At 38.4% G+C, this 13238-nt stretch overlaps 1 protein-coding gene across 3 annotated transcripts in view; it reads right to left on the minus strand.

The window, feature by feature from the left end:
• Positions 1–13238, minus strand: part of SLC2A9 (solute carrier family 2 member 9) — a 108595-nt gene that overhangs the window by 82158 nt on the left and 13199 nt on the right. For all 3 annotated transcript variants that reach the window (XM_074865772.1, XM_074865775.1, XM_074865773.1), the window contains exons 4-5: positions 7434–7558; positions 5868–6013 (exon numbers count right to left, since the gene is read on the minus strand). In XM_074865772.1, coding sequence (XP_074721873.1) covers positions 5868–6013; positions 7434–7558 — 271 coding nt within the window. The remainder of the gene's footprint in view (positions 1–5867; positions 6014–7433; positions 7559–13238) is intronic.

Here is a 13238-nt window from a genome sequence, read left to right on the forward strand (position 1 = left end):
CTAGACAAAGACAGTGTGTCACCTAAAGACAAATTGAGTCTTATCTGGTGTACTTTGTTTTGCATTGGTTAAGTGTTTATCCAGCATGGGGTTTCCCATAAGAAGTGTCGAGCCTTAACCCAGCCTTCTCAAGAAGCCACTTCCCATCTCTGACCATTGCTGCTTCCTCCTGTACCTTGTATTACTCAATTACACGCTTTTTAAAGCAGGATGACCAAAACTACCTGCAACATTCAAAAGATGGACACATGAGGAATTTTACAGTTTTTCTGTTTGCTCTACTCTTTTTTTTTTTTTTCCTGGAAACACCTACAGCAGCAATAAGGATTATTCAGAAAGTGTTGCCCTAATCAGTCTTAGGATGCAAGCAAAGCAAGGTTTTTAGGATGACATACTATCCACTACAAAACAGTGGAATATAGTTAGACAAGCTTGTGGGTGCATGACCTAGAAACACTTGACATGTATAAAAACGTGTTCCCGAAGTAAACAAAATCTATTTTTCCATTGCCTACCTATAGCAAACAGCTGTTCTGGTCAGAGAAGCAGCCGGAGCCAGCCAGCTACTGAGTGCAACTCCAGAGGAAACAACTACAGCTCAGCAAAACTTTACACACCATGCACGGAAACGGGCCTCAAAGCAGAAGTCAGAGGAAGACATGGCAACAGGCAACAATTCCAGTTTTATCTGTCCTGAATACATATACACACTGTGAAACTTTTTTTTTCCCCTTTCTTATATATAGATGAAAGAGGTACTGAAGGTCAATGTATAAAAAAAAAAATCAATATTGTAACTACAGCAAATGTATTCATAAACTAAATCATCTATCAATTAAGGAAAGATTAAAGCTCACCTTCACTAAACAAGCTGAAACAATAGAAAGAGACAACATTTAAAAGATGCTACCATCCTAAGGAAAACCTCTGGAGCAGGACATCACATGCAGGAGGAACTAGATGAGTTAGTTACAGAGAGATACCTAAGGATACACAGAATATGCCAGAATCAGGCCAGACAATATCCCCCCAAGACAGTAAGTATGAATTTGAACTTTCAAAACTGAAGCTGACAACGCACCGGCCTTTGCTTTGCAGGGAGCAATCTGTCAGAAAAATGGGCTGGATGATCAAATCACAGAATCACAGAAACAGAGAGAATGAAAACACCTGAAGGGCAGTGTTTGAAGAAGTGAGAGGTCTAAAACAGTTCCTCCTTATCTTAATATCTGTTTTTTCCTTCAGTCAGATATATGGAAAACTGCACATGCTATACAACCAAAAATGCCCCAAATTAAATAATCTTGTAGCCAATAGCAGTAATTCAGTGCCCACATTACAGCAGATAACATGACTGCACACCTGTGGGCAAGCACCAAGTTGTCATCAGCTGTCATGGCTTCCTGAAGAATTAAGGGCTCTGGCTTACAGAAGACTAAACCAAGATGCCAGCACACTGCTCTCAGCAGTCAGAGTGGTGGAGAGAAGCAGGTCACCAGCATGGAAAGTCATTGTGCTCTGTAGTCTGATCACCCGCCAGCTTTACCACCGTGTAACTTCCCAAACCTCAACGGAGACATAGTAGATGTGGTTTCCCATAGGTCATGACCTACAAGAATCAGAATCTTGAATAAAAAGCATTGCTGGGATTTGTTGGATGGAATGGAATTAAGACAGAGGAAATAAAGTAAGAATATCAAACCACAGCAGCAGAGGGCCATTGTCAGGACTGCAGCTTTTCTCCTTCAGATAATCTCTCTTGGTAAGCATTTCACGCTAAAGGAATACCTTCTTCAGACCCAATACTCTAAAATTAGTACCTTTGGAGACAAGTAGAATAAAAACCTATATATTCAGAATCCAAAATAATGCCTGCATTTAAGTTTTACAATCGTTATTAGATTTTTTTTTTTTTTTATCTGCTCTTTTATATTATAATTTTAAAATTGGATGTAGTAGTGTTTGGCATGTTTGTGGCAATATGGCATGACACAGAAAAAAAAAGTAAATGCATTCCTGCAATATTTCAGCCAAAACATTTCCAGGAAAACCAGGAATAAGGAAGTATGTAATATATTTGTTTTTAAAAGTATCATTTCATCTGGTTTACCTGTATAATATTGTTCTCCTGGGTTCAAATTTAAAACCAGAATTACTACAGAGAAAGGCACATAGGATGAGAAAGAGATTAAAGAGTTTGTTTTACTACTGGAGATTAAGTCTATCCTGGAACATAAAGATCACAAATGATGGGGAGAGGAGAAAGGAAACACACTGCGGTAGTTGGGGAAAAAAAAAAATAAGAGAAAGATATTAAGGGATAAATAACAGTTGACCAAAAGAATAATGAGACTAAGTTGACAGAACTGGCATGAAAAAGGTATTAGAAGAAAATGAAAAGATTGTTAACCCTCATCACTTCCAGTAGAAAACTTGGGAAGGCTGAAGGAATAGGAAACAGTCAACCAGTTTTAAGACAGTAACACAGCCAAGGCTGACCACTGCCCCCCAGCACGGAACCCGGGGCTGCTCACATGCCTCCTGCTTCACCTGGGCTGGTCTTCATAAATAAGATTGCTAAAAAAATCACTTTAGGCCTGTTTAACCTACTTGACACAAAAAGCAGTAAGGACTTTCTGAATTGCCTCAAGTAATACTTGGTGCTTCAGACCTATTTTTATCACAAGTCCATGTTTAAAGGAACATTGTTGCATTCAATAACGGAGGAAGTTATCAATGAGGTTGTTAATAAATGCTTGTAAGGCTATGCCCCACAGCCTACATAAACACTTTTTTTTTCTGTGGAGAGACTTCTACAGAACTGCTGAAGGCAACAACCTCATATAACCCAGATAAATGCATCGAGTTCCAATTTAAAAGTTAAATTTTCTGCTCAAGCTACTTCAGCTGGGAGTCTGTTCTAAACATCAGCCTGCTGAATTTCAGCATACAATTATTCACAGAACATTTATAAAAAGTTATTCTTGTAACAATATTGTCCTTGAGATTAAATCTCTCTGTTCCTTCTGCAGTTCTTCTTTCTTGTGTTAATATGGTGCAGTCAGTTCCTCTCCCTTTTCTCTATTTATCCGGCCACACAAGCAATGTTGCTGTCACCTCCTCCTACAAGGCAGGACCTCGGCCATGCCAGCAGACCTTCCCACGCCCATTCCTGTTCCAAAGAGTCTCTTCCAGCAAGATGTCCAACTTGGTCTTTGCCCCTCCTTTCTTCAAAAACATCACTGCTTAGGCACTATGGTTAATAACCTCTTAGATTTGCTCAAGTGACACATAATAGATAAGAGCTCAGGAGAAAACTCTTATGAAACCATGACAGAAGATAAGTATTTGAACTAGTATTATTTACAACAAATTCTGATAGAAACAATCAACCACCACAGAGCAACAAAAAAATATTCCTGTGAGGTTTTACACCACAATCATTAAAATGCTGGACATTGTTAGACAGACTTAACAAAGGTGTTTTTCCAAAGCAGTTGCGCAGAATGGTGATCACTGGTGACAAGCTCCTACTCATCACAACTTTCCTGTCTATTTGCTTTAAGCAATTTATGAATTTACAAGGGTAGAATTCAACCACAGATTGCCATATTACAGAATGGCTTAAGTATAATGCAAATGACTGCAGGCTTCTGAGGAAAGCAAGAGTTTGCTTTCCAGTTACAGCTGAGATCAGTAAGACACCATGAATATATAGCTGTCTCCAAAATACAGTGGCTGTGGATCTGGAGTACTGCTTCACTTCAAATGCAACAAAGATTTCTCCAACAGAAGAAAAGGGAGGAAAAAAAATGAAATATGGGAATGATTTGATAAGAAGCTTTTACATCATTAGTGAACAGAAGTCATGACATCCATCAGAGAGAAGCCTACAACTAGAAAATAGCCTGCAAACATCTTGAACCTACTTTTGAACTTCATTGAACAAAGTGACAGAAATTTGAGCAAGGTGTTTGCTGGGGAGGGGAGAGGGGAAAGTGTTGCAAGGACTAAAAAACTCAGAAGGACACCATGTCTGTCGCCTCCCAGCTTCAACAGAAGTGAATAACTCATCACACATAACCTCTGCAGGAATGTCCTCTTGCAACGACTGCTGTTCCTGGTGCAAAGCTCCCACCGAGTTCAATGGGAACCACATGAAGCTAGAGAAGAAAATCCTGGCTTGACTGAAACCAAATGTTGATAAGGCCTTCAAAGTAGGATAAGACTGCACTAGGGAATCATATTTCAAACAGCCTGAGGTTTCCTCTCTGTGCTAAATTTTATTAATACATCAAAAGGAAAATACACCCACATACCCAACTGGAAAATTCAAGTTGGATCCAATAATTTTGCTGGAAATACGCTAATTTTTAGCAGCCAAAACTTTGCTCATTTTACATGCTGATGTTACCCATCTTGAAAAGAACTAATTCTACTGATAAAGCATATTTCTTCCTCCATAAATTAATGGCTGGCTATCTGTAATGGTGTAATATTAATTAACTGCATACTAAAGCAGGCTGTAGAAGCAGAAACGCAACCATGATTTGGTAGTGACAACAATTGGGAGGAAGGGAAGGGGTGAAGAGAATAAAAAGAGCAAGAGTGAGCTGAAATCAAGGAATAAGTATGTCCTATTCAAAATATCCCAAAGACCTAACAGGGAAATAAGAATTTGCATGACACCTCACTTTTAAAAGTGTATGCATATTAAAAAAAAAAAAAACAAAAAAACCCCTACTATATAAGGGCTGACATATATTCTAAGCAGTTGAATCAGCCTCTTGACATTTAATATGCTCGTTTGTAACAGAACAGCATTCAAAGCAAGAGAAGGGAGATCTGTAGAAGTCACACAATGAAGGTCAGTGAAAGCCATTTTAAGCTTTTTCCTAAAATCTGTTGCTTTGGCTGGGGGGAAGTAATCTGTCCTTCAGTAAAGGGTAAATTGAATAAAACCATTTGCCTTCAGGAGAGCTAAACAGGGTAAGTGAGCCCAAGGATAAAGGGACAGAATAGGAGAGCTGGTCAGACAAAAATAAAAGTGTCAGGGAGGATGGTATTGTGTATTTACAAAGGAGTTGAATTCGGATGGACACAGAAGGAGAACATGCCCTCCTCACTTTTCAACTGTTTACTACTTTTGCTGGCTGTCGGAAGGGATTCTTAGGTCAGGTTTCATTGCGAGAGGATTGCTGCACATGTTTCCTCCACTCCACCTTGAAGATTCATCTCTGGATGAAAAGTATTTCCAAGTTTGAATAAACCTCGACTTCATTTATTCAGAGTAATGACGACATCCAGTGGCCACCAAGTTAATCTCAACCTATGACAGAACTTTTTGTATCAGAATAGATAGTCTCTTTCCATAAACGTATATATTAACTCTGCTCTTCCACCTCCTAGTCTAAAATTAGGAGTGCATTACAAGGAACACTATAATCATTGAGCAAGAGTCTTCCTATTCAGATCCTCGTATGAACTCTAACCAAGACTTTTTCAGTTCTATCTCACACTGAAAAATTATAAATGAAAAACGCAAAAACTCTTAAGCACTTCCATGTTACTCAAAGAAACTGGAAACCAGCAAAAATAAATGTACATCAAGAAAGGGGCAGGGGGAACCTGCATATGCCCACACACAAGCCGCTCAAGCTGTTAGAACTGCTTGCCACATCTACCAAACTTAGTCACATGTACGTGCTTTTAAAAGACGTGGAAGAAACCACTCTTCAAAGTGCTTCAAAACAAAAAAACAGTGTTTCTGTTTTCCACTTTTGTAAGGAACTCAAGTCAAAATATGAAAATATAAAACTTCAGGCATTCTTGTGTTCTTTCACAGAAAACATCTGTTAAATACTTACTTGTCCAAATATTTCTGGCAGTCCCAAAACTTGACCAGTGAAAACACCAACACAGATGAAAATCGCTGTGACCTGACCCAATGAACCACGGATTTCCTTAGGAGATATTTCACTCAAATACATGGGAAGGGCACTCAGAGAAATGCCTACGAAGGAAGGAAAAAACGATATATTGACTTTTCATTATGCCAGGTACAAAACAAACATCTACTGAAAGGAGTCTGAATGCTAACCTGCTCACAAGAGTGGCATAAAACCATGCAAAGAACAGAATCATATCTATCCACAGATAATATGAATTATCTTCTCTGCATGTCTAATTACTCTTGCATCATTTAATAACCATGGGATTGATTATCTGTTACAGATCTAGTGATGTGCGTAGACTGCTATTTGATGAGAAGCACCAAAGGTTACTCAGCGATGAGAATCACCAGAACGGATTTTACGTTTTAAATTTGCTCATCCCAAAGCAAGCAAAATCACGTTAGCACTGGTGCAAGTAAGGAAAAAACACCCCAATGCATCAGGCAGGGAGCAGACACTGTCAGATAAAATATTTTTACTGTAAATGGTATTAGCAGATGTTTCTCTCAATACAGGCTTACAGCTGCAATGAACTCTTAATAGCAGGCTGTACCGGGTCTGGCTGAGCCAGAATTGGTTTTCCCCTGTAGCAGCCCCAAGGTTAAACCACCACACAGGCATAAAGTAAGTGTGAGAATGCTGCTTGAAGCCAGGAGAAAACAAATGCACAGCCCTGGTTAGTACACTGACAATATTTATACAGCTCCAGAAGTTTGGTCGCTTGGTGGTAATCTGAAACAAAAATTAGCAGTCAGCACCAAAATTACCTATGAACTTCATATTGCATGTGATAGACACATGCACTTTCAAACAACCATAGTTTGGGCTTACTATAAACATAGCCAAAGCTTGTCAGAAAGGGGGCTCAGGGATGCAAAAGTCAAGGCACTTTCCATTTAGAGTCATGTAATTACACTGAGAGTGTGAAACAATCTTAATTCATCAAGTCTGCCTCCACATTAGGTAAACATTACTCACCAGCTAGAGATCTGTGAAGCTGCCGAGACCCTCACTGCTAGACTACTCTGGTGCAGCAGTGCCTCCATAGTTTACTTTTAAAGAGGGAAGACCGTGTTACTAGGAGCAAATGATGATGTACCAAACCTTTCATTTAATCCTACTGATACTAGCATGGGATCCAACAACTTCTAAACACAAAGCAGCAAGCAGCTTTAACAAATACACTACACCCTCCTAGTCAAAGGATTTTCATGGCATGAATACAGATACGCTCTACTGGGGCCAGAGGAGGAAAGGGGGAGGAACAACCAGGGTGGACACAGCAGCTAGCATCCATTCCAGTGTCTTCTCCAAACATCAGATCCTCCGACGTTTAGTCTGCTGTTTTGTCCCAGTGAAATCAGTGTGGCTAGTCCCTGAAATGCCTCTTTAATGTAAAGACAGATCTTACTGGGGGAAAGGAGAAGGATTATGCATGGCGCAAGCATTTCAGATATATACAGCATGATAAAAGCTTACCTGCATCAACACCCATTATAATGCGGCCCAATATGAGCATTTCAAATGATCCCACCAACAAGGAGAGAGACATCAACAACGCAGCTGTCACTGCAAACACATTATTGAGCAGCAACGTACATTTCCTAAAAGGAAAAGATATTTTATGTAGATACCAGCATCACAACAGTTAAATCTAGTCATATTCTAGGCTATTATTCTTAAATATCCCTAAATAAAAACAAAAAGTGCCTAACAAATACTGCCTCTTGGATGTAGAGTTCCAAAATACAATACTATACCCAAATGGATACACTTCCAAACCTATACCACAGCTTTAAAATAAAACATATCATAGTTAACTAAAGAGCTGTACTTCAAAGGCACGGCAATTAGCCATCCTACGCATCTTAAGAACCCAAGCGCCATGCCTGAGACTCTGTATATGAATATAAACAAGCCAACTCTGGGTAAATGTATGTACGTAGGAACCAGAGAATATACTTCAAATAGCAATAAGCTGATATAACTACAGGCATTTTCATGCTACCTGCAGTTTTTACCATTTTGAGAACTACCCACACTGACATATTTATGTCACTATAATTCACCCTTAAATTCATGATATTAAAAACATACATTAAGGAAAATTACTTAATACTTGTAGAGTTAGAAAAAACACTTGGGCTCACATGAGTGATAAAAATCAACCCTTTTCCAAAAATTGTTGAAATTAACCAAAATAAAAATTTACATTTTTTTCCCCCGATTTTTAAATTATTTCATTCTATAGCAGTCAAATAAAACATGAAAAAAAAAATCTAAGAAAAGAAATATTCTTTACTGAAAATTATTACTTTGTTGGAAAAAATAAACAAAATTACAAAAATGTATTTTAAAAATTTCAAAACATCTCAACTTTTTATTCATACTGTACCAACAGCTGTACAGCTGTATTTCTTAGTTTTCATCTTTCAGAACTTTCTGCTCAAGTTTAAGGGACTGATTAATTCAAAAGTGACTCCTAAGTCTCATAACTTCTTCAGAAAGAAATACTTTACAAAAGAAATGATATGTAGGATTTCATGGGCTTCTGACAGTCAGACTCAAACACTGACATCCAAGGTCTCATTTCCTGAACACATGGAAGAAGAGTGGTTAAAGATATAAGATCAATAGCTCTGCTGCAATGACTCTATTGAAAGATGAAGTAGAAAACCCACCCAGAACTCAGAGAATCACTGCTACCTTATACACATATCTCCATGAATTGGGATTTAAGTGGCTTTTTGCTAAATGGCAGCCTGCAAGTGAATGGCTGGAGAAGCCATTATCATCAGGTTCAGCCTTGTGAGCAACTGAAAAGTTTCTTACGATTCCCAGGCAGAGTGCCAGGGATATCTGCTGGAGATGTGGTGGCCTCTTTACAGCACATCACAACAAGATAGATGCTTTGAATTGCTTATGATCTAACACAAGACAAAACACCATAATTTTCACAATTACGTGGCAAGAGAATGATCATACCCTATGTTTTCCATCTGTGAGTCACCTCATACATGGTAAAGCAACAGAGCTTTGTCTTTACCAGGTTTTGCAGTCACGTAATTAAGCACAGTGTTGTTTCTAAAGGTACAACTTGGCTCTAGAGGTACAACCCAATACCGAAGCCTCAAATCACGCAACAACATATGAAGGAAACAACTGATCTGAAAACAAATTTACCTGGAGTTAAACACAACTGATGATGTAAATTATGAGAAATCCATTAACTTTGACAGTAAATGACACAGGATGAGAATACACCCATTTTATTAAAAAAACTGAAGTGGTATTAAATTTGTAAGTATTCTCAATGGATTTTCAATCTCTATGTATTGTAAATACCATGCAAAAGAAGAGGAATGACCAGAAAGGCTGTCTACCCTTTTCTTTTCCAAAGCAGGTAACAAACTGACCCAGCAGTCCTCATTCATCGACACATAGGTACCAGCTGGAAATCTCCCACCCATTGAACAAGTCATCCAACTTCTTACAACACTCCAGTACGTTTTTGATAGGAAATATTTTTAATACTTGTATTTTTAATTACCTTTCCTGCTTTCTAGTGACTTTTGAACACTAAATGAATAACATGGTTTGAAGATCAAAAAAATGAGATACAGCTCATTTAAAGTATATGTTTATACAACATAGCTGTCAAGAGTGATGATTTCACTGTTTGAAACAGATTTTTCAAATCAATATAATTTGAGGGGGTTGAAGTGATATAAATAATGCCAAAAATGGAAAAAGGTCACACAAGTGCTATACATTCATCTGAAGATACAACTTTCTTCCTCTTTAATTTAAATGAAACCTACAAAATATGTATCTTTTCAGAAATGTTGGCCGGTGACCCCTTATGCTATGCATCAAAGAACAGAAAAGCACAGCCTAACTAACCAAGATAAAAACAAAGGATTTTGTCCTTGACAGATTGAAAAAAAAAATAAAAACAAGGAAGTAACACATTGTTTAGAGTGTTACTATGTAAAGCATTTAAATTTTTGGTGATGAAAACACTGTGCTGGGTGTCTGTGGCAAGGTTTTGGAAGTGAAGGGGCTGCAGGGGTGGCTTCTATGAGGAGACAGAATGAGGGAGTAAGAAGGTCAGTAGAGGACAAAGTGCTGCAGGACTGAGCAGATACATCCCCAGAGGGACTGTGGCCCATGGAGGACTCACACACTGGAGCATACAAGAAGAGTAAGAAGCAAGGAGCAGCACAGAGAAGTTGTTACACACTAACCCCAACCCCCTGCACTGCCCATTCTCTCACTGAAGAGACTGAGTGTGACCTGCCGTGGTACAAAGCCTGGGAAAGTGAAAGGAAAGGTATCCTAATGTTTGTCTTGTTTCATAATATCTGATCAGTAATTAAATACTTATGCTAACTGGCAATAAATTAAATTCCCCAAGTTGAGCCTCTTTTGCCTCTGACAGTAATGGGTGTTTCCCTTTCTTTAGTTTGACCCATGAGTCTTCTTGCTCCTGTTTCTCCTATTTCTTCCCAGTCCCTCCAGTCCACTTAGGGGTTGGGGAGTGACGAGCAGCTGGGTGGGTGCTCGGCTGACAGCTGGGGCCAAGCTACCACAACCATAAACAGTAGGAACCACTTCTCATCATAGCTCCTAAGAAAAAACTACAGCAAAACTCTTCAAACTCCCCATCTGTCTGAATTTACTTCCAGTCAGGTCATATTCAAAATTGCTACAATCATACAAAAACCCTATGCTTTCCTGGTCACATAGGCCAGGATTATTACCTTGGCAACAAGGCACAGCAAAAAGAAATGAATCAAAAAACCCCAACAAACCACTGCTTGTATAGCTCTAATATAAGTGATATAAAGACACCACACTTCAAAAAGCACCACAGCAGACACCTTTCCTTTGAAAAGAACCAATCAAAGATCCAATCTTGTCAGATAACTGTGCTCACCACACTTACAAAGTGTAAGCATGCAAACTTCAACATTAAAGCCACCCTAAGAAAAGACACACACTGATGTGTTGGTCAGCCTAATCATCGCTCTCACATCCCAAATCAGAACCTGGTCAAGCAATTGTCCAAATGGTACATGAAGCCTAGTGAAGTATAAATATCATACCTAGTTCTCACACAGCACATTTCATTTTTCAGTCCTGCTGAAGGTTATAGAGCATGTCAATACCCCTATTTCTGTAACTGGGTAAACAGAGGAATAGATAGAGCAGCGGACCTAACCTAAAGCTAACATGCAAAACAGTGCTAGACCTGGGAAACGGAGACTGGACTCCAAGTTCCAGTCCAGAGCCCCACACCATTCTGCTGGAGCTACTGCACTAAAAATACTAGACGAGCATTTGTTTATATATGAAGATTTTTGTTCCTTCCATTCAAATAATTCAGAATTCTCTCCAGCCAAAAGAAATAAAGCGTTTTTGCATTGCAAAAGGAAAATACTTTCAAAAACTTTTGATTGAGCACAGAGCATTTGTCACAAGCAGCTACATCCTAAGCCAAACAGTAAGTTTTGCAACTTATTGTCAAAACCGGTTCTCAGACTATCCGTACTGCTGCAGAAATGTAACTTCCAATCCTGTACTCAATCTGAAGTAGTCCTAAGAGAAGAGAAATTTGCTCAGTGGAAATCAGCTTTTATAAGCATCCCAGCAGAGACAGACAGTTCACCCATCAGCTAGACACAAATAGAGCTAAGCTTTAAGGATTTTTTCTGCCTTTTTCTTTTTTAGGCATTTTGGATATTGAAATAACTTGAGAATCTCTTCCTCAGAATTGTCCTTGGCTTTTTGCAAAATCACATATGATTAATCTTTTGTGATTTCAAGGTTGTCATTTGCTTTCACGATATTGGATAGTTCCAGAGGCCAGAACAGAATCCTAGCAACTATGTGCCCTCCATGGCTGTAATAGATTTAATTAGAGATTTAAATTAATAATATTTTTGTCTAAAACTTGCAACTAGGAAAATGATAGAATTAAAGTTTCATCAAAAATGTATTGTTGTCTCAAAATTCAGTAATAAGAAAGACTCTAAAAGCTCCACTTGGGAGCAAATATAATACCTTATACAAACAGTACAGTAAGGAAACTAGGTGTTTAAATAACAAGCTGTGTGCTCTTTAAACTAGGTGTTTAACTAAAAGCCAGTAACAGATTGAATACCAGATCAGCATTTCAACTACAGCAGATGACTTCAGAATAACAAAGTTGTAGCATTACTAAAATAATCCAGACAAATTCCCTTAATCACTTCATACTCAAAACAGTTCACTGTGCTTGAGGGAAGGCCTTGTTCCTCTCTTGCCAATGCCTCCCCAGCAGTGGGCTAAGCAATCCAATGAGCATACTGCTATGAAGTGTCAAAGACACATCTGAACATGGGATTTAGGCTTATGTGGATGAAGGCTTTCTTTCAAAAAATTACTCTACATCTCTCTTGGACTAAGTAGGGCCTAGAAATCCAGTAATTTGGAAATTACGTTATTAACCTTAGAGCAGTATGATTCAAGAGTGCTCTTTTAAAGTCATACATGATTTGTGACTAATGCTTTTGATCCCCCTTAGTTCATTATTCTGTGTCAGTATAAATGGAGCTCAGCTTCATCATGCATACAACCCTCCAACCTACACTTCAACAATTTAACAGCAAAGTATTTTATTGTTCTGTCAACATTTAACAATGTGCTCCTCAATTACCGTACTGATATGTCAGTCTGGTTTCCTAGACCAGACGAACACACTGCAGTGTGAACATCAAATTCAAGAACCACACTTTGATGAGCTGCCTTTATCCAGTGTCCCCAAGAGATGCAATCCCTTCCCATCTATAATCAAGTACTTGCACACCATGTCTATAAAAGAGCTGTTTTCATGATTTAACAGGGATAAACGTAATAAACAGGGGCAGAGTCTGCAAGATTTAAAGCTCTGCCATTGAAATATAATCCGCTCCCATCAAAGTGGTATATGTATGACTGAGATCAGACACCACTTTAACAAACCTGCACACAAAGCTGTTCTACTCTTCACCAAAAATTCAAGGCTTCTATGAGCCCATCTTTTACTTCACTTTTTAATAAAGTAAAGACGACTCAGCGACAATTCTGGGAATTAATCAGTCTGAGTCAGGCACAGTTTCATATATTTAAGAAGTGTGTAAAAGCCAAATTGATGATTTGGCAGAAGAAACTCCAAACCTAAAAAAAAAAGTGACTATGAAAAATATTTAAGAATTGAAAATCAAATGGTGAAGTGAAGGGACAGAATAAATAAATGAAGAA

Source organism: Strix uralensis, chromosome 4 (assembly GCF_047716275.1).
Source record: "Strix uralensis isolate ZFMK-TIS-50842 chromosome 4, bStrUra1, whole genome shotgun sequence".
Taxonomy (NCBI): Eukaryota; Metazoa; Chordata; class Aves; order Strigiformes; family Strigidae; genus Strix; species Strix uralensis.